Here is a 27,855-nt window from a genome sequence, read left to right as displayed (position 1 = left end):
AAGCTTGAATCAAATTTTGCAAAGTATACCTCTCCAGTTTTTTAGGAACCTGAAAATGTAGCATCCCGACATTTAATGGGACTTCAGAAGCGTTATACTGAAGAACGCACACATAGTATTAACACAATGTAATGCAAAGTGGGTTGAGTGTGTCTGATCATTTGTGGATATGAATGTGTGAATGAACAATTCTGATAACTGCTGACCTGGAGGAATAGATGAAAAAAAAAACAACAACAGCCATTTGAGCAGGCAGTAATCTAACTCAAAACAGGAAAAGGACAAAATTTGAATGAGATGTTAAACAGAGCTCACTATGCACCTGAGCAGAGAAGGCATGTCTTACAGAACACATCCATCCATCATCAAGACAATTACAAGTTATCAAACTGTAAGGAAATGCAGATTGAACTTTCTTTGTGGCTTTGCACTATGTATAACAAAGAAGCAAATCTTTTCTTTATTTTCTCCTTTCCATCATTAGTGCAAAGAGCTCTCCAGAATCCTCCACAGTACGTTACCAGGACATAAGCACTGGGAATGTTGATCAAAAAGAAAGTGTCAATCAGTATTTATTATCTAAATAAATTCTAAGCTTGAAATTAGTCTGTTCAATTAGTTGGATTGTTCTGTCCACTGCAAAATAAATTCTAAAAATTAAAAAGCAGTGATGAAGAAAGTAAAGAAATAGGAGATTCTTCTAAAAACCAGAAGAAAAGCTCTACGGTCCAAGGCTTATGATCTCTTTCTCTAAGCGTGTAAGTGACAGGTTAATATTAGCAGTCTTTCACTTCAATACTCAAAGTCAATACTTTTTTTATTCATCACACTCCTCATCCTCCTCTTCATCATCATCATCATCAAACTGGTCCTTTGAATCCAAATCATCCTCATCTTCAATCTGTGGGGGAAAAGCCCAATCAGAACCAAGAATAAGAAGAAATGCAAGAAACCAAAATGACATTTGATGAATACAAAGCCAGTGAAACTATGTTCTGCATTATTGTGAGGAATGTACCATCTCTCCCAAGTCCTTGAGTCTCTGTTTCAGGCTCAGAATCTTCTGGTCCTGGTCAGCGAGTAGCATGAGAAGATCGTCCTGCTCCTTCTTGGACTCCTGCACCTCCTGCTGCAACTTGCTCTTCTCTGCCTGCATGATGGCAGCTGTGCTCGTGGCTGAAGCAAGCTCTTTCTCCATCAATTCCTTACTATCTAGAAGTGTTTTAACTTCCCCCTGAAAGACAGGGTAGGACAGAAAAAAAGAAAGTGTTAAATGGGAAATTATGTAAAATGTAAAAGCACATAAAATAAGTAAACGAGTGAATGATGAAAAAAGGAAGGCGGCCATTCTTCTAGGCAAAAGTCACCTTGAGTTTTTGTGTCTCTGCTATCTGAGCAGAGAGCCTGCTCTCTAACTCTGCAGTCTTCTCTGTGTAGACACAGTCTCCTCCTGGAGCTGCACCCTGAAAGAAAGACAATATTGAACTATTTCATTCAAAAGTTTAAGGTCAGTTATATATACATACATATACAAAATTATTATTATTATTATTTTTTTTGCTTTAAGCAAGGGTGCATAAAAAGGGACAAGACTTTTACACAGTTATAAAATATTTTATTTCAAATAAACTTTTATAAAATTAAATCAGGAAAATCCTGAAAAACAATCTGTTTTTAATATTAATAATAAGAAATGTTTCTTGAGCACAAAATCAGCATATTAGAATGATTTCTGAAGGATCATGTGACAGAGTAACAATGCTAAAAATTTAGATATGCCATCACAGAAATAAAATGACATTTTACAGTACCTTTAAACACAAAATGTAGTGCAATTTGAAAATGTTTGTGTATTGTAGGATCAGGTACCTTGTTCACAGTTTAGTTTTTTAGTGGACTTTGAATCAAACTTCAATTCAGTATCTTACTTAATTGAAATCTCAGGAGATACTTAATAAAAGTTACTTAAAATTTCAGGTTTTTGTCCTGCCTCTTTCATTTCTGGATGATAGTATTCAATGTGACACTTCAGAGGTGGCACAGATGCTGCCTCTGAAGTGACATTTACATGTAATTTACAAATGAGAGTATTAAAAATAAATAAATAATACTTTAAATATGAATCTAAAACCATTAATAGGTGGTGGTAAGTTCTTGTCTAAATGAGTAAATTAATCATTGAATAACATAGCATTTGGACCAATCAGACACACAACTATTTGTTACATTTAACAAATAATATCTAACGCCTCCTCATCTAAACAAAGGGTTTATGGACCCTTCCCCCAAAAGGAAGCTATCACCTCAAAAAAGACAGAACAGGCCTCTGGTTCCATAGCAAGCAAAGGCACACTATCTGATAACACTAGGTTTACGACGCCCAGGAATGTGGCTAAGCAACTCTCAACTCAAGTTTCTAGAAAACACACTCATAATGCACATAAAAAGGGACTCTAAAAAACATATTTTTTTAATGAATTCACATATATTTTAGTGCATTGTGCATACTGTTCCTGTTCTTGTATATTGTGTATTGTATATGTTTTACACATGCTTATGAAGGATCACTAGTTAATATAACCTTACCTATATGATGTTTTGTATCTATAAGTTTGTATTTTCATGATCTAAATGAGAGTGTATATTATATGTTGATGCCTATGCAACACATTAGTTTTATAAGAATCTTAAAGATTCTTCTCTTGAACCCCCCAATCTAAGTTAATAAAAAGTTAAAAAAGTCAAATCCTGAGGGTGTGACATCATTCCTCTATATAGATCACTGGACAGGAACAGGGAAAGCAAGGAAAGCAGTTTCCTTAAGGTAACATTCTTAGAATTGACAGACAGTTGACACTAAGAGGTCAAGTAAATACTTACAGCGGATCTAAATATTTATAATGAATCATAAGCATATGATTTATTTAGAAATGAAGCAAGTCACTGTCTTTATGAATGGATCATTGAATAACTCACTCAAACGATTCATTAAAAACACAGACTCATTCAATAACAAAACAGTGTGTTGCTCAGAGATGCACAATGTTTCTGCTGTGGCTTTGTTTGAAACTATTTTCACTAACAGGCTAAACCAAGCAGTGAAACCATGCCCTCTCAATGCTTGTTTTTTTGCAAAGTGAGTGACACATTTATGATATATTTGTAGATGATACAGATCACACTTCTTAGTCTTGGCATAATGGTTAGAGATTCAGACTTGTAATCCAAAGGTTCCGAGTTGGAGTCTCGGGCCGGCAGGAATTGTAGGTGGGGGGAGTGAATATACAGCGCTCTCTCCACCTTCAATACCATGACTAAGGTGCCTTTGAGCAAGGCACCGAATCCCCAAATGCTCCCCAGGCACTGCAGTATAAATGGCTGTCCACTGCTCCGCGTGTGTGTTCACGGTGTGTTTGTGTTCACTGCTGTGTGTGTGTGCACTTTGGATGGGTTAAAAGCAGAGCAGAAATTCTGAGTATAGCCCTATTCGGACGGGACTAGTTTTCTAAACTACGTTTGAGTTTCGATTCTTACCACCTGACGTCTGCGATTTTCATGTACCAATTCGGACGGGACTAACATCTCCGTGTTTATTACAGAGGAGGGAGGATCTGTTTTGTACATCTGGGCGTCAAAGAGATCATGCGCTCTGCGTGCATTGCATATAGTCATTCGGAATGATTACCATTAGTATTATTACACAATAAAAACTAAATTAAATGGCTAGTATAGCCAAACCATGTTAATGTGTGGTTTCTTTAGTTTAACTTGTTTTCCTTAAAAAAAAAAAAAAAAAACAAAAAAAAAAAACTCCATGTTTAATTTTCATAAAGGTATATCTGTAATTAAAACATTATGTAACTGAGTGCATAAATTAACATGAATAATCTTACCTGATGCTGATATTACAATAGCCAGTATTACAGTTTAAGTGATCTGGCTCTTGATTTTATTATTTTTATTATTATTTTTTTATTATTATTTCTTTGCCGGTAAGCAAATATATCAAACATGCATCTACGGTAATTCATGTTGGCCAAAACACACGAGGAAACGCGTTGTGAAATAAAATATCGCCGACAAACACAGACATTCGCATTTGGACGGGATTAGTTTTCTCAGAGGACCACTGAGTTTGCTGAAAAACAGTAGGTAATTTGCTCTGGAATTATCACAGAGGTTGTGTGAGAAAAACACAGACGTGGCAGATTCGGACGGGATTAAAATCACCAAGTACGTCTGTGAAACACAGATTTCTCTAATGACACCCTGTAAAACTAGTCCAATCCGAATAGGGCTTATGGGTCCCCATACTTGAATATACGTCACGTCAATTTCACTTTTTTTTTTATGTACCCAACTGCTGCTCTTGGCCTGAAGTGCCCCCTTTAAACTGTCTGAGTGCTGCACTGCTCTCACAGCTGCCAATTTTATTTTGTTAATTATTATTTAGAAAATCATTTCATCATTTGGTAGCGATTTGAATCCTTAAAAATAGAAGCACAGTGTTTCCCCTCCACTCCTAGTGGACTGATGAAAAAAAGCCTGCCCATGATGACTCCTTTAGACTGAAATACAGGTGGTCTGTTGGAATCTGAAGCTGAGACTGCACAATTATTGGAACACACTTACTGTAGTCTCAGATCCTAGTAGCTCCTGTCTTTTACTCTGCAGTTGTGTGATCTCTGCGGTCTGGCTCTGCAGCTGTGCTTTCAACAACTCCACCTCCTGCAATCCAACATAAAAAAAACAAGATTTTCAACTCTGTTTAACGTGTTTTGTATATATTATTATTGTTTTGTATGAAATATATTGGAGAAAAAGGTTGAAATTTTACCTTTTGTAATTCTGTGACCTCTGAAGTTGAACCCTCTGCTGATGGCACTCCTTCAGCTTTCTGTTGAGCACAAACCAAATATACCACTACTGTTCAGGTCTGTATGATTTTTCTCACACAAGTATCCCACAAGAAAGTTTCCACAAAAATATCAAGCAGAACAACTTTTTTCAACGTTGTAATAGTAAATGTTTCTTGGGCACCAAATCAGTATATTAGAATAATTTCTGAAGGATCAAGTAACACTGAAGATTTAAGTAATGCCTGCATTAAATTAAACACGAATATATATTAAAGGTACTGTATGTAGGACTTTCTCAGAGTGGTTGAACTAGGTATTGCAGACCTAATTCTAAATATTGGAGAGGGTTTTTTCACCATGCCTCTCCTCCTCAGACTTGATGCACATGCAGGTTGCCAGATTGACGACACAAACAGGAATGAGCGCACTTGACAATGAATACACTGTGTTTTCTGCTAAATGGCAACTCATGGTGCCAAAATACAGTTGAGTAAACTCACAATACACCCGGCTGCAGCTTGCAGATCGGGGACGGGGCTGCACGTGTCGCCCGCCCCATACCTACTCTAATTGGTTCGATCATCTTTCATAAGCATACATGATAGGAAATGTGTGCATAGTTGGTGTAGGGCAGAATATGTTGTTTAAATGCTGTGCCGTTTTGCAAAGACTTCATTAATGGTAACAAAGTCTAAGAACTAGAAAATACATTTCCATTTTGAATTTTTGAACAATCTCATACCAGGCTGGTTATTAGAGAGTCCTTTTCAGTCAGCTGTGTCTGCAGCAGCTGGTTTTGTCTTTGCAGTTCCTCAAGTTGTTCTCGGAGTTGGCTCAGCTCTTCCGGTTGCAGGCCGTTCACATGTGCTGCCTCTGCCTGATTACCCGTCTGCTGATTATCTTTACCTACAAAACGTGAAGAAAGGGTAGACCAATTGTAACAGTAACTCCTACTCAAATATTGCAAATTTTACTGATATATATCTGAAATCTGCTCAGTACCTAGTTTGAGTTTGAGGATGTTATACTGATCCTTGTGCTGCTGGATCTGAGATAACTGCTGTGCTGTGGTGTTCTGCAACTTTTCATTCTGGGAAGTCAGCAATGTTACTTGCTCCTTTAGCTCATTTATTTGAGAATCCTGCAATTAAACGGAGAAATGGAAAATTAATGTGTAATTTAAACATATGCCTATTTGTCCTTCTAAAACCTTACAGAGGAAAGAGAAACCAGTGTTGTCAAGAAGGGGTAATAAGTTGTAAAGGTTTAGTTATCCTTATACCAATTATAGCCCTATAATACTATAATCATATTAGCTATATTACAAGCCAAATACATAAGGATTCACTTCTCTGGATTAAGATCCAGTAGGGCTACCTATGGTAGCAATCAAAAGCTCTAAATAAATATAGAAAATAGTTGTTTGCTCGTCAATTCTTGGTCACATTTGCACAGTTTTGAACATCATCATTTGAAGGGGTCATCTCACAAAAGTTGCTCTAGGTGCATTGGCTGGATCACAACATAAAACATTCTTTGAATTTAAGTGTATTGACATTTCAGCTTTAAGATAGGTACAGATAATAATCAAATATTCAATAAATAACAACTTAAAAGAAGAGACAATTACGTGCAAGAGACTACTTTTTACAAGACTCTTTACATCTACATGTAAATTGTGTGTGATTTTCATATAAAAATAGACTGATGAGGTGTGCAAATTATTGTTGCTTCACGAATAGCCGAAAATAATTGAATATACTACATGCTTTAAAATATCAAAAGGACTACTTTGAAACCTTGCACAGACATAAATGTGGGAATGGAATATAGTTTGATGTAATTTTACCTGTTCTCTAATCAACTCTTTGTACTGGGTTACAATGCTGTCATGCTGTTCTAGTGTTTTCTTCACCTCTTCTTCCTTTTTCTCTTCCTCGCTTGACCTAAGCACTGCTTTTGTTATCATACCTATAAACAAATAAAGAACCACAGAAAATTGAAAAACATCATGGATGAGGTAAAAGGGTCATATGAGTAATCACACTTTCATTCATAGAAGATGAAACCCCCCCGGAGGACCTGATGACAACCCTCAGACAACATACAAAACTACAAAACTTTGCTATATTGGACATCACTTTGAGATAGTCACCACTGATAAGCTATTACTAAATATAATGTAGAATCTTTAATTTAATGAAAAACTTGAATTTAATTTAATGGAAGACATTAACAAAATGAAGATTTTATGAAGCACAAAATGAAGAGTGAACAACAACAACATAATGACACTTTAATACTAAATACAAAATGGCAGTGGTAATAATGCAGTTATTACTTATGTGTGACGGTGGCTATATGCACCCCTGGATTCTTAAAAGAATAATTAACCCAGAAAATAAAGTTTTTTTTTTTCAACAATGGAATTTCTATAGTTCTGCATCATATTTAGACTGGATTTAACACCGTGCACTTGTGATCGGATCACTGACAGATGTTATTAATGAGGGAAAAGAGTTATTGATTTGTGTTCAGGGCTCCAACACTGACCTTCCAACTCTTTAACAAGTTTGGTGAACTCATGATCAAACAGCATGTGTTCTGGGGTGGAAAAGGCTGGCTGAGGTTTCTGAGCGGCACGAGAATACAGTTCGTGTTTGGTTATAAAGGCCAGCTTCTCCACAAAGTTTTCTTTTCCTATGCGCTTCTCAATCAACTGCTTCAGCTTTTCTCTGTGGAGAGATATTTTAAAATATTTTGTGAAACATTGAAAGATAGGAGGCACAACTGACGGCACTGGGGTAAATGTTATAAGAAGGGCTGTCAATGGTAACATGTTAATTTCTTAGACTTAATTAGATTAATTAGACTTCCATTCAAAAGTTTTGGGTCGGTAAGACTTTTTTGATGTTTTTTTTTTTGACATTTCTTACGCTCACTAAAGCTGCAATCGTTTCATCACAAATACAGCAAAAGCATTAATATTGTAATAGCATATAATTCACAATAACAAGTTTATAAAGCTTTATTTATTTCTGTGTTGGCAAAAAAAAAAAAAAAAAATTTAACAGCAGCCATTACTACAGTCTTCAGTGTCTAATATCCTGATATGGTGCATAAATAACAAGTTATTATGAATGTTGAAAACTGTTCTGCTTCTGATTTTTTACAAACATATAAAAATGTTTAGCAAATATTTAACACCAATTTGTCCAATTAATTTTGTACCTAATTTTACACAATATAAGAAGAATCTTATCTGCTTTCTAAAAAAAATTCAGTGTCCATGTAATGTTAATGTATTAACACAATAACATTCAATTATATGTACATTAATTAACAATTAAAAGATTTTAAATCAACTGACAGCCCCAGTTACAAGACAATTAAATATGCATAAAAATACAGAAAAAGGGTAAAGTAAGAACATACTTTGTGTAATTCTCTAAGCTGTTGTCATTATAGTAGATACAAATGCCCAACAACAGAGCACACAGACCCTGAACCAGTCGCTCATCCTCACCCAGGTTTTCTGAGATTTGACCTGTCAGCTGGAAACATAAGTTAAGGATAATGCACAGAGCCTGTGACAAACAAGTAGCTGTACTTAATGATACGAGCCATCAAAGTCACAGACAAGTCCACACTGGTTGTAGTCTAGTTTGCAAAGAGCTAAAGATGTAATGTGGTTACTGTAAATGCAATTCAACAATTAGCTGTAACCAGAATTGGTCACATTAAAGCCCATAGTCGCACTGTGAATTATTAACCAAGATTTAAGCTTTATCATCACTGTAAAATGAGATAAGTCATTGTTTGTGTGTACATCAGCTTAATAAATCAGTTGTGTGTGTGTGTGTGTGTGTGTGTATACACACGTAGATAGAAGGATACAAAGGGAACATTGTCTTGATTGTGCAGGAAGTGCATGACAGCAATTGGACAGTTGCTGATCCAGGTGCAGAGCAACATGAGGAGGCCGACCTTCGTCTGCACCCTACTGCCCTGTAAACAGAAACAAAAACAATTATAAAACTCATTTTAGACAATATTTCCAAGATCCTCCGAATCATATTTGCTCATTTCTGTAGAAATACAATAAACAGCAAGATTGCACAGGATTGCTTTTTTGAGTTAGAAATGTGCTGAGCAGTTAGAGCCCATCTAACCCTTGTCTTTGACCTGTTTTGCAGTTGATTTTACAAAAAAAAAAACAATTCAACAAAAACTTTAATTCATTTACAGATAATAAAAAATGTGAATTAAAAAAATGACAAATGTTTGCTGTTAGAGGGGCAAATTATATGCAACACCTGTGAGCCTAAGACAAGAGCAGTCAGAGAGAACTGAGTTTGTGTGCCATTTCTATTTGAAGTTACAAAAAACCCAATCCATGTTCTAGCACAGCATATTTGCAATTAGTAACTGTGAATAAGTGATGCGCTTTATTTAAAAGTCAAAAGAAAAGATTAAAGGCTTTCCAAGATTTGAAAAAATTTTCTGTTCTATCTACCGGCACACATGCACGCACGCACACACGCACACACACACACACACACGCGCGCACACGCACACAGACGCGCACACTTTTAGTTAATTAGCTTTTGAGGATAAAATGCCATCAGGATAATCTTATCAAAATTAGATTAGGTTTATTACTTCTCATTAATAAAATATAAAGGTGTAAAATATTTATAAGTCATGTGAAAAAAAAAAACAGGAGAAGAAAACATCAAACACAAGCTCAAGTCCAATGAGATACCTGGAACACAAACACAAAACCTGGAGTTCCTCAAAATAAAACAAAGCCTCAACAGAAAAGACAAGAGTTGCATCCCAAATGATGTATTAATACATTATTATAATGCTACCATCTACTTTATGAATTTTAGAAAGGCGGCAAATGGAACACAACATTTTTAGTACATGGAAGCATTCAAAGTTTTTCAGTTGCCGATAATTATGTCAAATTAATGTTTAGCCTCTCCTCTTCTTAAAGAAAGCCATGACTGAGTATTGAGTACTGAGTACCGAGTAAAGTATTTACAATTTGAAATCATCCGGATATCCATACACACTACACCTCACTGCATATTTCAGTGTTAACACACATTAGGTCGATTCACACCGCACAGACAAACGCCAACAAACACGTGGACTGTTGGATTTAGAATTTTATGAAAAATAACAGTCATGTTCACACTGCCACAGCAGACACCAACAAACACTGACTGGACCTGTCAGTCGGGTAAAAAACAAACTCCGACCAACTGCAACAGACATTGACAACTAAAAAACCCAACAAAAGTGTTTGTAGACATTTGTCTGTGCGGTGTGAATTGGCCTTTATATGCATTACTTACACTAATGTTCAAATGTTTGGTTTAAAATTTTTTAAAAGTCTCTGATGCCAAAGTCCCTTTAAGACAAGTCACATGACGTGGCGGCCATCTTTGAAACGCCTCTCGGGGATTCAAGAGCAGCTCCTATCTCTTGGAATGGGGAAACGAAGTCCTCCAAAACTGTTTACTGAGCTTTCTATTAAATTTCATATTTGACATCTCCAAAGAAATCTGACAACAACTGTGTCATAAACGTTGTTTATTTTGTTCAAATGGTGTTATAAAACGCTTATTTTTCAGGCTAGATCAGACAGTGTTGAATGTGTCCTTCATGAATGTATATTTCTTTACAAAAGAAAAAAAATAATTGAATGGCATGCAATAATTGCGAGTTTGAAATGAAGCAATTTCCATTCAAACACTATGCAGTAGGTTTTAGCGTTCAAAATATCCTTCAACTTTTAAACCATTTTTCAAAGAAACAGCATGTGTTAGTGTGAGCTTATGTAAATTATGGGTTAAAAGCATGGGATGGGGGGATGGGAGAGAGTTAATTGCTCAACAACTGACACAAAATAGTCAATGTTTATATGTTTATATATATATATATATATATATATATATATATATATATATCACAAAAGCAAAACAGGAAAGTACTGGGCAGAAGAGAAAGCAATCAGAAAAATTAGTTTTGAATGAATATTTGCTGTCATCAACTCATTGGACTTCCAGCCACCTGGAAATGGGTGAATAACAGAAGAGATTTCATAGACTGAGTCCGAAATAGACATGTGCCGGCATTCTGCAATGCAATACATCATGATAATGAATATTCACAATATTGTTATCGTAGTCTCTTCGAAATATAGAGAATAATTATTTTTTTACAAATTATTCAACATTATTAATCCATTTTAAGAATAGTCTCCAATCAACTGGTCACAATGCACAACACCGCTGTATGCGTAGATGCATGTGCACTGTTAACAAGCACGGTTTACAAGTGTATGGCGGAGAGCGTGAGAGATGCTCTGGATGAAGGGTCACATTCACTCTGACAGCATAAGGCGCTAAACAGAATACAGCTCTTACCACCAAGACAAAGCAGCTGCACTACCTTCTTAAACATATTAAATTTATTTAAATAGCCATTCAGATTTGTGTATTCGCTATGGTGTTCACCACAGCCCCAAATATTTAGATTTAATAGGCTATTTATTTAAAAACATTTTTACATTTTATTCTGGACTACAACATGCCCTAAATATTGTTTGAAAGTGTTTTGATTCTTTATTGTTCTGTCACACTTTCATTCATTAGTTAACATAAACTGCCAATGGAAATAATATTCTAAACATTTATTAATCTTAAGTAATTTCAATACTTAACAAGTTGTTGTAATAAAAAATTGAAACGGTGTTTTTTAATGAGTTAACAGAGTTGTATTTTACTAATTTTTTTTAACAAAGATTATTAACTCCTGTAGCAAAAGAAGCTATTGCTCATTATGAATGTTAATGCATTAACTAAGGTTAACTAATGAGATCTTATTGTAAAGTGATACCTATTGGTCTTTATAATTATTTTGCACTTTAATCTGTGTAAAAGTTTTAACTATACATTTGTGTATAGCTTTGTTTTTAAATATTTAGTTATTTTTGTTATAAGAAACAGTTATTAAACCTGTTATATTGTATTATCACTTTTGTTCAACTAAATGTCAGTATCGTGATAATACCATATACTGTGATAAATGCATTAGCAATTAATTGCAAAATGAAAATTTGGTACCGGCATATCCCTAGCCCGAAAAATTTGTATCTTCCAGAACATTCCCGAAAGACCAGAGCATGCTGTGAGCAGTTGAAAATCAAATGGTCAAAGCAAGGGCTGCCAGGGTCAGTAAGGGGACACAACAAACATGGCAGAAACAGAAAACAGAAAGAACACAAAACACCTAATGAACCCCCAATGTGGAAAATGAGGCCAAGCCACACCATCACATTAAACTGTCCACGCTAAAATACTCACCCTCCGGTTGAGCTTATCACCCTGCAAAAACCACAGCACATTTCATTTTGAAATTTAGTGACAACCACAAGGTACCATTCCCAAACGAGTTCATAGAGTCTCCAAAATTTTGACACCTGCCCCACACACCTGTTGAAAAAACAGCTTAGACCAGTTTGAACTTGATGGTCCAGGCTTGTTAATGCTGGTTTGCTCTTTTCCCCAGACATGTCCTCTTTTTGGACATGAAAAAAATTGTGTCCGGTCAGGATTTCTACATCGCCCAAAAGGTCTGGGATTCGGATTTTGCTTTCAGTCACCATGCATTGTGTGTTATTTTATATTAGAGTCTTGCCCTGTTTTCTTAATCCCACTCCTGCTGAATTTCTGACCATTACCTGCACCCGCAAACCTTCTAATATTGCATATCATTCTTGCGCATCAGGGCGCTGCTATCAGTATGCAGAGTATTTAAATCCCTTTGGATGCAGCTCGTGTTGAATGCAGAGTTGCCAAATCTGCATTTTTTGCATGGAATTCTTTGCTGATTTTAAACTATTGCTACGGGTTGATTTTCTCCCGTGGGTTACAGGTTTGAAATATTGCATAAATTACAACTGACAGAAATGCTTGTACTGAAACTTTTTGCATTCTACCTATGATAAAACTGTGGTAAGATGTTATGGTAGATGGCCACTGGTTGGAAGCTTCATAGTTGTGTTTATGATCAATCTGAATAACAGTTACTGTAAAATATGTATTTTACATATGAAATTACATATTTTGAGTTTTGATATACTTTGGGGGCTACTTTAACCCTTTAATCGTTACTTAATATCCTAATGATTTTTGGCATAAAAGAAAAATTTATTGTTGGCTATTGCTACAAATATACCTGTGCTACTTCTGACTGGTTTTGCAGTCTAGGGACACATATATTATTTAATTGATTTACAAAAGAAATGTTATCAAGAAACAATAATATGTAGTGATACAAACCGCTTACCTTTTTTTTTGGTCAAATTTAGCTTTAAATCAATAATACTTGCTGTCATTTATGTGATTCATGTAATTCTTTAAAATTAATGTGACGAGACAGGAAGGCATTTTATATGTGTTTGCAACATTATACATACAAAAAAGAAAAATGGTGTGTATTTATAAATATTGTGGTTCGAATTAGTGCCTTTACCAAAAAATGTTTTGTTTTCTTTAACTTTGTTTTTCTTTATACCTCTGAATCCATGTCAACTTTTTTTTTTTTATTAATTTAAATAAAATGAACATTGGGGTCTTTCTAAAAGACCCTTTAAGAAAATGCCCTCCCCCACCTTAGCTGAAAAAGGTGGATTTGACAGTTAGCCTGAGAACAAACACAACATAGTCTGGTCTTTTCAACAGTGAGTGTCTGAAAAAAAGTGGATAGTACGGTAGAATTACTGAGGTAAAAAATTCTACATCCAAAAGTTACTAAAGTCCTCAAGCTCAGAGCCTTAAACCTAAAATGTCGACTAAACAGCCATGAAAACACACACAGCCACATTCTGAAGTTGAGAGAGGGTACCTGGGACAGGATGTTGGTGCACTGCTGGAGAAGGGAAACGGGTGGCTTGCCGAGACTGGTGGCCAATTGTACCCGTAGCAGCTGTTCTTTCTGGGTGAGATTATCCTGCAGCGCATGAGCCAGAGCCACAGCGGCACACCAGTTTGACAGAGAGTCTGCTGAGAACAGACCTCCACACAATAACTGTCCCGCTGAGATAGAGTTAGCTGAGGGACAGAGAGACATGACATGGGTCATAAAATGTATACAAATGACAAGGGGCAAAAATTTATTTTGAATGTAAAAGTTTGCCTAGTGAAATCAAAAATAACGCAGCTCCGCTGGACAGAAAATTGTCCTCCTACTGTTCCCATGTATAAAACAAACATAACCAACTGAAGTCAAGTGATGCATGAATAGTCGACACCAAGTCATCCACTAATGGCAGAACTAGTCAGGGCAACCCTTACCATCTATAGTGGAGGGCAGCAGTGTGGCTACAATCTCCCCCTGTCCTTTATGGTTCTTGTACAGGAAGCATTGGAAGCAGTAAAGTACAGCACAGCGGAGAACAAATGGCTGTCTCTCGTTCACCATCGACATTAGTAGAACCACAATCGCAGGCCTGGAGGAAACAGCCAATATGTTAATATTACCAGCTCTTCCTTTTTTGTTACCATTTCAATAAACAGTGCTAAGTACAAATCAGACCTTGGTGGATTGGATGGTGCGTTAACTGATGCAAAGTAGTCCTGATTCACTTCAGAGCCACGTATGACTTCTGACACAGTATTGATGGTCTGCACAAGAAAGACAAACAGAAAATATTTGAAACATTCAGTTGGTACATCACTGGTACAGTGATATTTGATACAGGTAAAAATAAGCAAAAAACATCAGCTTTGTGTACATAAATGAATGCTACACAGTTAGGGGTAATGTTTTGATAGTAGTGCTGGAAATTTAACGTGTTAATTAGATTAATTAATTATGGCAAAAATAACGCATTAATGCATTTGACACACTTGCCCTGCCCAAGACCTTTGTGGATCATCTGCCCTTTCATACAGTCCATTGAGGACTAATATGAGGCAGAGCAACAACTTACTGCCTAGAAAATGTCCCTAAAATTCAAGATATAGGGCAAAACGCCCGTTTGTGATTGTCTCATATTTACATCACATAGTATTACACATAGTTAAGAAATATCACGAGAAGTAGGCCAAGTTCAATATAACATTGCAAATGTGATACTCATTTTATACAACAGTTCATTAAGAAGTTAATATTGTGTAATTTTGGACACAACGTTGTCTGTTGTGCTCAGTTTTGCCAACCAGAAGATAAAGACAAAACAGAACTGTTCATCTCCGAGCAACCCACAGTGGCATTTCATTTCTTAATCCACAAAAAGTTTTAAAAGAATTTGGTGAACCATTTGTCGTGTTGAACCATTGGCCATAGTCACATTGGCTTAGAAGTGGCGCTGCACAGACCAATCGCTGTATGACATCAAAGCACCACGAGAGTAGGGCTGCACGATTAATCGCATGTGATTGTCACTAAATATCCATTACCTGCTTTCAAATGGAGCAGCATTTACTACACAGAGCCGTAGTTCACTGACAAGCTACGCAATATTGCGTCATAAATCGCAGATGAATCGCATTTGGTTATGAACGCGATATTGTATAGCTTGCAAAGTCAAGTCAACTTTATTTATATAGCGCTTTAAACAAAATACATTGCGTCAAAGCAACTGAACAACATTCATTAGGAAAACAGTGTGTCAATAATGCAAAATGACAGTTAAAGGCAGTTCATCATTGAATTCAGTGATGCCATCTCTGTTCAGTTAAAATAGTGTCTGTGCATTTATTTGCAATCAAGTCAATGATATCGCTGTAGATGAAGTGACCCCAACTAAGCAAGCCACTTGTCAGCAAACTACGACTCTGTATATTAAGTGCCGCTCCATTTTAAAGCAGGTGATGGGTATTTAGTACTAATCACAGAACTGGCTTTACTGACGAGACACTTATGACAATTGCGTGCGATTAATCGTGCAGCCCTATGCGAGAGCAATTCAAAAGCACAAGGAGTCGTCTGCTCTCTAAGCTCTTGCGGTTCTTTGATGTCACACACCGATCGGTCTGATGGTGATTACCCGCTTCAACTTAAACAAGCCTAATGATTCAATGAACCATTCATAAAGAACCATTTACTTCATATCTAAATGAATCAGCCATTTGAACGAATCAAACGAATGAATAAATAACTCGATGACTTAATGATTAAGACATTTACCACCACCTACTGGCAGTTTTAGTTTATTATGTGGAGTATAATTTCATTAAAGAAATAATTTCATATTTTCATAGTAATAATAATAAAATGTAATTATAGTTCACGCAACCAAAAATTACAATTCTGTCATCATTTACTCACATGGTCCAAAAAAGTACCATATTTTCCGGACTATAAGTCGCACTTTTTTCATAGTTTGGCTGGTCCTGCGACTTATAGTCAGGTGCGATTTATTTATCAAAATTAATTTGACATGAACCAAGAGAAATAACCCAAGAGAAAACATTACCGTCTACAGCCGCGAGAGGGCGCTCTATGCTGCTCAGTGCTCCTGTAGCCTCTCCCTAAAAACATAGAGCGCCCTCTTGCAGCTGTAGACGGTAATGTTTTCTCTTGGTTCTTGGTTCTAAATAAATGCGACTTATAGTCCAGTGCGACTTATATATGTTTTTTTCCTTTTCATGACGTATTTTTGGACTGATGCGACTTATACTAAGGTGCGACTTATAGTCCGAAAAATACAGTATAGGCTATATGTAATAAATTTGATCAAACAAAATATTTCTTGCTGAACGTACTTTTTGTAATCTCTGTTTGATGCTTTACACAACAATGTCTTTAAACTATCTTTTGGGAGTAACTTCTCCAAATTTGATGTGCGATTAATTCGATTAATTTATGGCCACATCATGTAATTAATTAGATTAAAAATTGTAATCGCTTACCAGCCCTATTTGATAGTTTTGCTAACATCTCGCATCATTTTCAGTATCTCACATGTAAGCACTGCATTTTTAGAATGCGGTGTCAAGTTGAAATTGACGTTACATTCTTTTTTTTTTATTCCACTACTCATGCCTCTCAATTTTAAATGCAAAAATGTGTACTGTGTGAATGACCCCTTACTTCGTAAAAGCTTAATAGGGATCCATTTCTTTGAACAGTGGTTTCACTATCTGATGTATGTGAACTGGTTGCTATAGTATTGACACAAGTGATGAAAGCATGATGTCAAGTGACATAAGAGTAGACAGTTTTGCCTCATGTCATCTCACAGCAGCTATGAACTCATGAGGTGCATGAGAGAGCATAGGCGATGCAGGACATATTACTACTGGAGTCCACACACCAGCATTTAAACACTATTGCACACTGAACATCAAAACTAATTAACAGACTTGAACTTTAATGCATTACATTAAAGGGTTAGTTCACTTACAGAATAAATATTTCCTGTAATTTACTCAGTCTCATGTGATCCAAGATGCTCATGTCTTTTGTTCTTTAGTTGAAAAGAAATTAAGGTTTTCAGGATTTTTCTCCATATAGTGGACTTCAATCGGAGCCAATGGATTGAGGGTCCAAACTACATGATCTTCATAATCCCAGCCAGAATATGGAACTCATCTAGTGAAACATTTGGCCATTTTCAAGCTCGACCTCATGCATTACGTAATAATGTTGGAAAGCTCAGGTGTGGACTAGGCAGAAATACTGACCCAGTAGTTACAAAGCGAATGTGCAAAGAAAGGCAAACACCCTTTACAAAAAAAGGGTAAACAACGATGTCGGATGGTTTTGAAGTTGGAGTAGAAAATAAAATTGAATTTTTCACCCTACCCTACCTTTTAGAACCGCAGCGCACAGACAAAAAAAATGACCAGGCAGCTAGTACAAGACAAGAATTTGTAAAAAAAAAAAAAAAAAAAAAATTAAATAAAATCATTTTTATTTCTTTTAGAAAATGATCAATCGTTTCGCTAGATGAGATCCCTATTCCTTGGCTCGGAATGTGTACAGCTGAAGCTGCATTGAAAATGCAACTTGGATCTTAAACCCGTTGGCTGCTCCTAAGTCCACCCAATGGAGAAAAATCCAGGAATGTTTTCCTTACAAAACATAACTTCTTTGTGACTGAAGAAAGATCATCTCGGATGACATGGGGATGAATTAATTATCAGGAAATTTTTATTCTGGAAGTGAACTAATTCTTTAAGTTTGAAACTGATTCATCAGAATGGATTTGGGGAGTTACATCGAAAGTACTGTTCAAAACTCTCTACATGTGGCTAAATATTGTGGTAGGTGACCAAATAATGCCCACTGTTAGATTTCACTTGCCAGTGATTGAGTTAGAGGCTTAAAAGTTTAGCACAGATATATTTTCGCTCACGTACACTACACTCGGATTAAATGCTTGAGAGTCTCTCTCTCTGTATTTTTAGTACACTTTTCCAATTATGGCTGGGCAATCGATTTCGAACGTGATATCGCCTAGCTTGTCAGTGAACTACGGCTCTGTGTAGTGAATGCCTCTCAATCTGAAAGCATGTGATGGTGATTTACTACTAATCATTGAACCGGCTTTACTGACGAGATGTGCATGACAATCGAATGCAATTAATTGCACAGCCATAATTCCTATTGATATCAATAGAAGCTCAACAGTAATCAGAAGCACTGTTAACTTTGAAAATAAGGTTCTGACAGCAATCTGACCTCTGTGAGGATGTCTGCAGGAACACCTGTAGCCATGAGGATGGTGCATAACTGCTGGAGGAGATCACACTGGAACATGGCCTTCTGACAGCTGGCTGTGGCCCCCGGAGAGTTCACTGGAGAAACCATCACTCGTACCAGCTACAAAGACAAAACACAACTAGAGATTTTAACTCATCTTCACATACAACAATGTACGCTGACTGTAGCTTCTATGCAACCTGGAATTTGTTTGTTTTTTTTGGATATGAAAGAATCATTAGCTGGTATAGGTAAATAACTAGAAGAAAAACAGAGTGCAGTAAACGGTTGAGCTATTTTGTGTTTAAAAAAACATTACATTTATGATTATATGCTTATTAATTAAAGTAATATGATGACAAATAGGCAAACAGGTTGCAATATAAATTAGCATAACAGCCTGCTTTTATAGCAAGCAAAGCAAACACCGGATCAATCGTACATTCAAATTACCAATAGCCATGCCTACACTTATACTAAAACTAAGGTGGGTGATATTACAGGATCATCAATATAATACAAATAAAAACATTAATAAATAATCAAAATTGTATTATTTTTATTATTATTATTATTATAACTAGAACTTTTCACGTAATCTTTTTATATAAGAACTAAATTCACAGTAAATTTTAATTCCACAATAAATCTTATTGTAACTAAAAGCATTGTAATACTAAGCACAACATATCAAATGGATTCTTCATATCAGACCTGTAGCATTAGATGGAGGTTGGTGACCTTCTGTGCCGACCAGCCAGAGTTGTCATCCCCCACTTCAAACCACGGCTTCATCTTTTGAATATAGGAGCCTTCTTTAAAAAAATTCTGGTTGGAGCTATTGTTCTTCAGGAGGTTGAGCAACATTAAGAGACAGTCCTCCACCACAATACCTGTGAGGTGAAGATGTAGATGAATGAATAATCTGTGGCAATTCAGGGTGGAAATTCATTTTCTGTTTTAAAATGAAAAGTATCTGTTAACTGGTTACTACCTCCGTCACTTGAACCTTCCTCTGTGATAATTTCAAGAAGTCTCTCAAATGCATTTTCAAAAGCCACAATTTTCTGTATTGCAGTGTTGCCTTTCGTTAGCTGCTGCAGCAGCAGGAGACCCTTAATGGGAAAAGAAGTAAAATGGTTTAATAAAAAAAAAATAAAAAAAATACTTCCTCTATGAAAATTCATGTTAATGTAGAGTAATAACACTTACATCATTACGGATAACCTCTCTGGAGTCAGCAAGTAGATCCATTAATCTGGATACTCCTATCGAGTGTGAAAACACAACAACATTAGAAACCAGATATCTAGAAAACAATCCATACAACTTTAAAAAAATGAGAAAGTTGAATTCTGAGCAAAAGTCATTATAGATATTGACCTGTGAGTGTAAAATGAAAAAATGAAAACGGGTGTGAGGAACAGAAATACAGTTCACGTAACACTGAAAATATTTATCCTCCAAATTTGGTTGTGAATATCCCAATCGACCCAGTGGATCTATACATTGTTTTTAAATGTAGTTGAAAAATGTTCACCAAGGTAAACAGTGACATTATGGAATGTTATTAAAATAAAATACTGTTTTCCATTTTTATATATTTTAAAATGTAATTTTTTCCGGTGATGATTTTCCTGTGAATTTTCAACATCCATTACTCCAGTCTTCAGTGTCACATGATCCTTCAGAAACCATTCTAATATGTTGATTTGGTGCTCAAGAGATTTTTTTTTTTTTTTCAGGATTCTTCGAAGAAGAGAGAGTTTTAAAAGGACAGTTTTCATTATTTTGTAACAATGTATAAGTCTTTACTGTCAATTTTGTACATCCTTGCTTGATAAAAGTATTTATAATGCTGCATATTAGCAAAGTCCCTATTTCAAGGAAAGTCCGTTGACTCGGCCACCATATTTCCAACACCTCCGGGCAGCTTAAACAAGACCAAGACCTATCTAAATGAATGGGGGAATCCTGAAATCTCAAACCGGTTCGCTGAACTTGCAATTAAATTACATATTTCAAATCAGCAACAAAATCTGAAATGAACTGCCCCATGAATATTGTTTCTTATGCGCAAATTGTTTTTAAACAGCTTATTTTTTTTCAGGCTAGACCAGCCAATGTGCATCCGTAGTCCCAACAAGCTTTTGACTGTGCATGTGCATCGACTGGTCCAGCCTCAGGTTTCTATGGGAACCGGAGCTTTGGCATTTGCAGTGACCCAATGACTTCACCAATCAACGAATGGCTCTTTCATTTAGTAGGTGGGACTATTTTACCACATTGTGCACTTTCTCCGATTCACAAGTACAAGAGTAAACTGTCTTTGCATTTCTCTAGTCATTGATATTAGTCTTTAACCACTAAACCTATAGTCACCTAAAGCCACATATAAACAGCTTTTGTGCCTGCTTACATTTTTGGGAGTGGCATTTATTCAAGGATTAACTGAACAAAAGGGTGCTGGAGTTGTCGCATTGTTCACTTTAAGTATGTATTGGTTGTTACATTGCAAGCAAGCAGTGCAATACCTAACAAATCCAAAATCATTTCAAATGACCACCAATGCTATGGTTTTAAAACTTTAGATTATTATTATTTTTTTAAATGGTTAGTTCACCAAAAAATAAAAGTCAGCGGAGACAAACGACTGTTTCTTAAAGTACTTATTTTCATGTTGCCAACGTGAACATCTAAACCTTATGTGAACAGCACCTGCACCATTGACTTCTGAATCCTGACTTGCCACTGCATTCATGCACTTTATTATGTGGTGCCCTGCTTTTTGTTTTGTGTCTGTTTTGGGTTTTCTATTTACAACCAAGTCCAGTTTGATTTTTTTGATGAGAATATCTGGGCTATCATATCATTCTTAATTGTGGTAGTATATTGGATCACATTGGTTTGTCTGTCATATACAGCATAGTCAACACTAACAGCAATTCATTTTGTAGATATCTCAGCTGGTTTATATTCAGAGTTATAAAGAACATTAAGCTGGCTAAATAAATGTGTAAAATTATATACATATATATATATATACACACACACTCCAATTAAAACATCTTATTTTTCAAAGTAAGTCTATTTATGTTCATCAAGGCTGTATTTATTAAAACAAAATTATAGTAAAAACAATACAACTGTGAATTATTATTACGGTTTAAAAGAACTGTTTTCTATTGTACATGACTCACATGATTCTTCAGAAATCTTGATTTCTTTTTTGTTTTTGTTTTTTTGACAAGGATTCTATGATGGATAGATTTTATTTAAAGTAGAATTTTTCTAAATATTGTGTTTACTGACAAAAAAATAAAAATAGAAAATACTGACAAACATTAAGACAGTAATGTATTTTATATACACTGTATATGAAATGTGATAAAATATTCACTGCACATTAGTCATTTATTTGAAAATTTATTTTAAAAAAAAGAAATTGTGATCTATCGAAAGAAATTAGCATGTAATGCTAAGCGCTTTCAGACAAAACCAGGCCACTGGGATCAGCAAATAGTTCTAAACAATCAGACGCATTAAGTTTGCAATGATGCTTTCCTAATTACAAAAGAAAAGGACATTTTTGAACGAACCCATTGGGCTGACCAGGATGATGCCTTGGACCGGAGCACACTGGCTTTTCAAAAGTGCAGTTAGGAGCTTAACTCCTGGCCAGCGGACATGGAAGTCAAACTCCTTTCGCAGGCAAAACAGTTAAAAAACATCAGGAATATGTTAGAGAAACATGGAAAGCAACAAGACAACAAAAGTATAATTTGTATATGAAATATCAGTTCTAGCTTACCTCCAACAGTGTGAGGAGAAGTGTTATATTATCTGGTTCCTGAATGAACTTCTCAGTGAACTGAGCTCCCAAATCATCCTCCTGCTTTTGCTGGTTCTCCTCTGAAAGAGAATATGAGATGGAGAGAAACTTATTCTTTGCCATTTTTACTTTTCTTTGATAACTTTAAGACTTAAAAAATGTAGAGAGGAAAACAAAAAAGAGGAAGCAGACATGAAAAATATATGAAAACTAATACAAGGGAATAGGAATAGCAGTGTGCTGCTAAATATGATCAAACAAAATTATTTTCAATACATTTGTTATCATCAATCTTCAGAAGGAAGAGCAGTGGAACATGTCTGCTGACAAGAAGTATATTAATACAAAGAGAGACAGAAAAAAAAGCACATCAACCCACAGGTTAGTAAACTGGAAAAAATAAAATAAATAAACAAAACTACACACCAGTTAAAGCTTAACCTCTTCCACACAGAGAAAAATGAACAGTTGTGGCCAAAAGTTTTGGAAGTGATATACATTTTGTGTTTTGCAAAGTTTGCTGCTTAAGCTGTTGTGGTTATTATTATGTATCAGACACATTTTATAAAATTGTGTAAGCTTCACTGGCCAATAAAAAAAAAAAAAATAAATAAAAAAATAAAAAAAAATTTCACAGTTTTTTTGACCCTGACACAAAATGACCAGTTAACATTAATTGACTAATCATATCAGCAGCACATGTGAAAGTGTGAATGAATACTAGTCAGGTTAATCACTATAATACTAATTAGGTTGTAAGAGCAGACTGGTTGCTATAAAAGGAGGGAAGAAGCATTTCCAATCATTGTGTTCTTAGCAATGGTTACCTCCAAAGAAACACGTGCAACAATCATCGCTCTGCATCAAAATGGCCTCACATGCAAGGAAATTGCTACAAAAAAAATTTAAAGTGAAAGAACCATTTACCAGATCATCAAGAACTTCAAGGAGAAAGGTTCAACTGCAGTGAAGAAGTCTTCAGGATGTCCCAGAGTGTCTAGCAAGTGCCAGGACAGTCTCCTCTTGAGGAGTCAGCTACAGAATCGTGTCTCCAGCAGTGCAGAGCTTGCTCAGGAATGGCAGCAGATTGGTGTGAGAGCATCTGCGCACACAGCGAGACCAAGACTTTTGGATAATGGCCTGGTGTCAAGAAGGGCAGCAAAGACGCCACTTCTCTCCAAGAAAACAAACTGAAATTTTACAGGAAGTACAAGGATTGGACAGCAGAAGACTGGTGCAAAGTTATTTTCAATGATGAAGCTCCCTTCCGACTGTTTTGGGAAATCGATTGCTCTGAGAAGAAAAGGTGGACGCTACCATGAGTCCTGCGCTGTGCCTACAGAGGAGCATCCTGAGACCTTCCATGTGTGGGGTTGCTTTTCAACCAAGGGAGTGGGCTCTCTCATAATTCTTCCCCAAAACACTGCCACGATTAAAGAATGATATCAAAATATCCTGCAAGAGTGACTTCTTCCAACAATCCATGAGCAATTTGGTGATGATAAGTGCATTTTCCAGCATGATGGAGCACAATGTCACAAAGCAAGAGTAAAAAGGAAATGGCTCGAAGATAATTACATAATAATTTTGGATCTGTGGCCAGGAAACTCCCTAGATCTCAATCCCAGAGAGAACCTGTGGTCAGTCCTCAAAAGGCCTGAACAAGCAGAAGCCCAAAAATTGTGATCCGCTCAGAGAACTAATAAGACAAGAATGGATCGCCATCTGTAAGGGTTTGGCCCAGAAGCTAATTTCCAGCATGCCAGAGTGAAGTGCAGAGGTTATGAAGAACAAGGGTCAACACTGTAAATATTGACTCATTACATTTTTGCCAATAAAAGTCTTTAAAACTTATGATGTGATAATCCTTGTTTTTCAGTATACCATAGAAACATGTGAAAAAATAATCTACAAATACTGAAGCAGCAAACTTTGAAAAACATAAAACAGATGTCACTGCCAAAACTTTTGGCCATGAATGTAAAAGCTATTGACATTAGGACAAAGCAAGGACAAGGACATAGCTTGAGAAGTGCAGTTTTCTTTCCCATTTCAATAGAAATGTGATTTTGGGGTCTTTATTAAAAGTGAACAACCTAAATAACTGATAAATATACGGTTCCCTATATTTACAGTAGATGAAACCAGACTAAATCCAATTATTATTCAATTATTACTAATTATTGTTAAATTACAATTGTTTATTAGTGGACAATGTTATTTATTTTATTCTTACAATTTAATTATCATTAACTTAGAAGTTCACTAACAACTAAACCATGTAATCAGTGCAGTAGCTCAACCTTTGATTGAGCTGAACATAAGGAACAAATGTCTGCTACCAAATCTTAAGTAGCTAAATGAATATCTTGATCAAAAGAAATTGTAGGTTTTGGATCATTTTCTAAACTCCCAACCATTAATTTACACATCTTTTCATTTAGGCATCTAAACAACATTTTAGCACATTTTGGAAAACTGTGGAATTCCCTGAATATCAAATGCATAGTGGAGGTATTCTACAGGGATTTAAAAGCATGGATGGGCTAGCGGTTAGACAGCATCATGCACAAAAAAGTGCTTTACCTTCGGAATCATCTGGTGGATTAAACATGGAAAGAAAAAGGAGGACGATCAGATATACAATATTTCCCTGCTCATCAAACATAAACTGCAAGAGCGAGACTAGTAACAGACTGAAACAAGGTTTATGGACTGTAAGAACTATTTAAAAAAAAAAACAATTCATTTGGAATCAAAGAATAAGACTTGAATTAGCCCAAGATGCTTTATGGACATTGAAACAACATATCAATATTGACAATATTGAATATAACATACCTGGTTCCTCCTCTTCGTCACTGCAAACAATGTTGTACAAAGTGTCCAAAGCGTAACCTAGGATTTCAGTGTCTGCCCTGTTTCAAATAACCACCAAAGACAAGAAATACTATGAGGCAAATGGCTTTACAATGATGTTATATTTTTGACCCAAGTTTGAAACATACCGGTCAGTCTGCAGTATACGAACCAAATGATCCATAGCCATTGTGCCAACCTCCATTCGGTATTTCTGTAATCAATAAATCTACTTGACACATGTCCTTATGTATATATCTCTGTCAATACAGAAATGTCTTTTCTGAGACAAACGTGCTTTAGAGGTGTGGGCGGAAACATTCTTCCAAAATAAATAAATAAAAATAAAGATCGCACATCACTTTTAAGGCATGTTTGTGAAATATAAATCATTCTGTGAGATTTATGCAGCATGTACTGCAGTCCTTCCTTCTACTTTAATATTCCATTTACTGTAATATTACCAATGCATTACAAGCAGTGCTCAATGTATATAGACTTATAAAACAGTAAACTATGGTCCCGACCAGTGTTGGGTTACTCCAAAAAGTAATTTGTTACTAGTTACTAATTAAATCTTCAACAGTGTAATTAGATTACTGTACAAATTACTCTACCCAAAAAGTATTTAATTACTTATTACTAATTACTTTCTAAATCCTATATCAACCTCAACAAGTTAATAATATAAGGATAGACATGAAACGGTTATTTTAATTGTTTCATATAAATAATAGATAACTATATAAATTATTCACTTTAGATCAGGGTCCCATTCTCACTATTAACTAACTATTAACTGATTTTTTTGCCTCAATATACTGGAGGTCAACCGACTTGGGTTTTTTTCTGGGTGATGCTAATATTTAGAAATCAGGGCAGCCGATGGCCAATATATGATGCCAATTTTTTTGGCAGATATGTTTGGCCGTTTTTCTTTTCTTTTTTCCCCCCTGCTGCTGACTGCTTTTTAATACTTAGTAAAGTAATTGTTAAATTTGAGAATTGGGTAGGATTAAGGAATTAGGTCTTAAAGAATAAGACATTAATGTGTGCTTTTTAAGTAATAATAAACAGCCAATATCCCAGTAATATTCATACTAATAACCAACTAGTTAATAGTGAGAATTGGACACTAAAGTGTTACCAATATTCTTATTAACTCAAAGTATTTAAAGTGAATGTGCAAATGTTCTACAGCCTATAAACAGTATTAAGTTCAATTACATAAGCAGCATCTGTAATTAAATTACAGAAAAAATACTCACTTTACTTCTCAAAGGGAAACGTAATTAAAGTAACTAATTACTTAGTAACAAGTTACACCCAACACTGGTCCAGACATATAATTGATTAAATACATAATTAAATTAAAACATTATTACAATTTAAAATGACCATTTTCCATTTCAATGTATTCAATTCCATTTCATTCTAAAAATTCAAAGAACTCCTGTGATGACAAAGCTGAATTTTCAGCAAGCATTACCCAAGTCTTGTGTCACATGATCCTTCAGATTTCATTTTAGTATGCTGATTTGTTGCTCAATAAAAATTTCTTCTAATTATAAAATGTTGAAAACAAATGTGCTGCCTAATATTTTTGTTGAAACCATGATACATTTTATCAGGGGTCCTTGATGAATACAATGTTCAAAAAAATGTTAATTCATTCATTTATTGGACAATCCTCTATTGGACAATGTTTCAAAGTATTTAATTTACTACTTTACTAAAACTTTTACCCAAACTTTTAAACTGCAGTGTACAAGTACAACACCCATATTACCTCAATTCCTAACATCAACATGAAAAGCATTAATTTCTGGTCACCTTAGAAAGAGATTTGAGGGCACGGACAGCATCTCTTCGATCCTCCAACAGGGTGGATGAAGCCACTCGGTCACACAATTTTTGGATCTGAAAATGAACAGACAAGCACACAAGAACAGTTAGTGAATCCCTTGTCATTGCATGGCATAAGGTGACATCAAATTATCCATACATAATAAAGAAAATATATATATATTAATTAACAGCAAACATACAGTCTGATTGAACATATGTCATTCAGACTTACGTTACATCAAGGTAGCATAGACATAAACACTGCCTGATTTGGAAGTGTTATTTGGAAACGTTTTGAAATCCTGATTCATAAGCTTTCGTATTTACACACATAAATGCTGATCTGTTTAGCCTTATGTAATGTTTGTCATTGGCTCGATAAGCAGGTGCTTTCAGTAGATTATGAACTGCATTCATTTTTATTTGTTCACACGTTTATTTGTTTATGCAGTAAATAAACTCACTGTTTCTGCTCCAGTCGGCTGTTGGCCTGTTGGATGCCTTCCCACTACTTCCCAGATGTAATTCATCCTGCTATGTGTCCGCTTTAGCTAGCCTTTTAAACGTCGATGTTGCAACAGATTAAACGTTTGTTAAAGTAAAGAGAATTTCCAGGACAGGCAGACAGTAAATGTCATTAAAAACAGCAGCTGCCTGATGTTGATCTCCCAACACAACAGCACCCAGCCCGGAACTGACCTGGATGCGCATGCGCAGAGACGTGGCGAT

General features: G+C 35.6%; 1 protein-coding gene across 2 annotated transcripts; it reads right to left on the bottom strand.

Annotated features, from left to right (window-relative positions):
* Nucleotides 1-799: 799 nt before the first annotated feature.
* uso1 (USO1 vesicle transport factor) lies at nt 800-27,855 on the bottom strand. 2 transcript variants are annotated; one of them, XM_059554060.1, is made up of 25 exons: nt 27,591-27,855; nt 27,112-27,198; nt 25,428-25,492; nt 25,261-25,337; nt 22,399-22,499; nt 22,187-22,289; nt 19,800-19,855; nt 19,582-19,702; nt 19,302-19,480; nt 18,567-18,707; nt 14,472-14,560; nt 14,231-14,385; nt 13,782-13,987; nt 12,239-12,259; nt 8,757-8,867; nt 8,295-8,413; nt 7,413-7,594; nt 6,709-6,830; nt 5,862-6,000; nt 5,602-5,765; nt 4,838-4,897; nt 4,633-4,728; nt 1,368-1,463; nt 1,019-1,234; nt 800-901 (listed from the first exon to the last, which is right to left on the bottom strand). In XM_059554060.1, the coding sequence occupies exons 1-25, from the start codon at nt 27,654-27,656 to the stop codon at nt 818-820; spliced, it is 2,856 nt and encodes a 951-aa protein (XP_059410043.1). In that variant the 5' UTR covers nt 27,657-27,855; the 3' UTR covers nt 800-817. The 2 variants fall into 2 exon arrangements, with proteins under 2 accessions (XP_059410043.1, XP_059410042.1); XM_059554059.1 differs by lacking the exons at nt 800-901; nt 1,019-1,234; nt 1,368-1,463; nt 12,239-12,259 and having other exon boundaries at nt 4,584-4,728; nt 27,591-27,853.

This window comes from Carassius carassius, chromosome 7, assembly GCF_963082965.1.
Source record: "Carassius carassius chromosome 7, fCarCar2.1, whole genome shotgun sequence".
Classification (NCBI taxonomy): Eukaryota; Metazoa; Chordata; class Actinopteri; order Cypriniformes; family Cyprinidae; genus Carassius; species Carassius carassius.
This window is presented reverse-complemented; position numbering and strand designations above follow the sequence as displayed.

Coding starts and splice junctions, on each gene's coding strand:
- uso1 (XM_059554060.1), bottom strand. CDS start 27,656: ATGAATTACATCTGGGAAGTAGTGGGAAGGCATCCAACAGGCCAACAG. Junction 14,561..18,566: donor CTGCAGACATCCTCACAGAG/GTCAGATTGCTG, acceptor TTTCTTGTGCAG/ACCATCAATACTGTGTCAGA. Junction 12,260..13,781: donor GCACCAACATCCTGTCCCAG/GTACCCTCTCTC, acceptor TGGTTTTTGCAG/GGTGATAAGCTCAACCGGAG.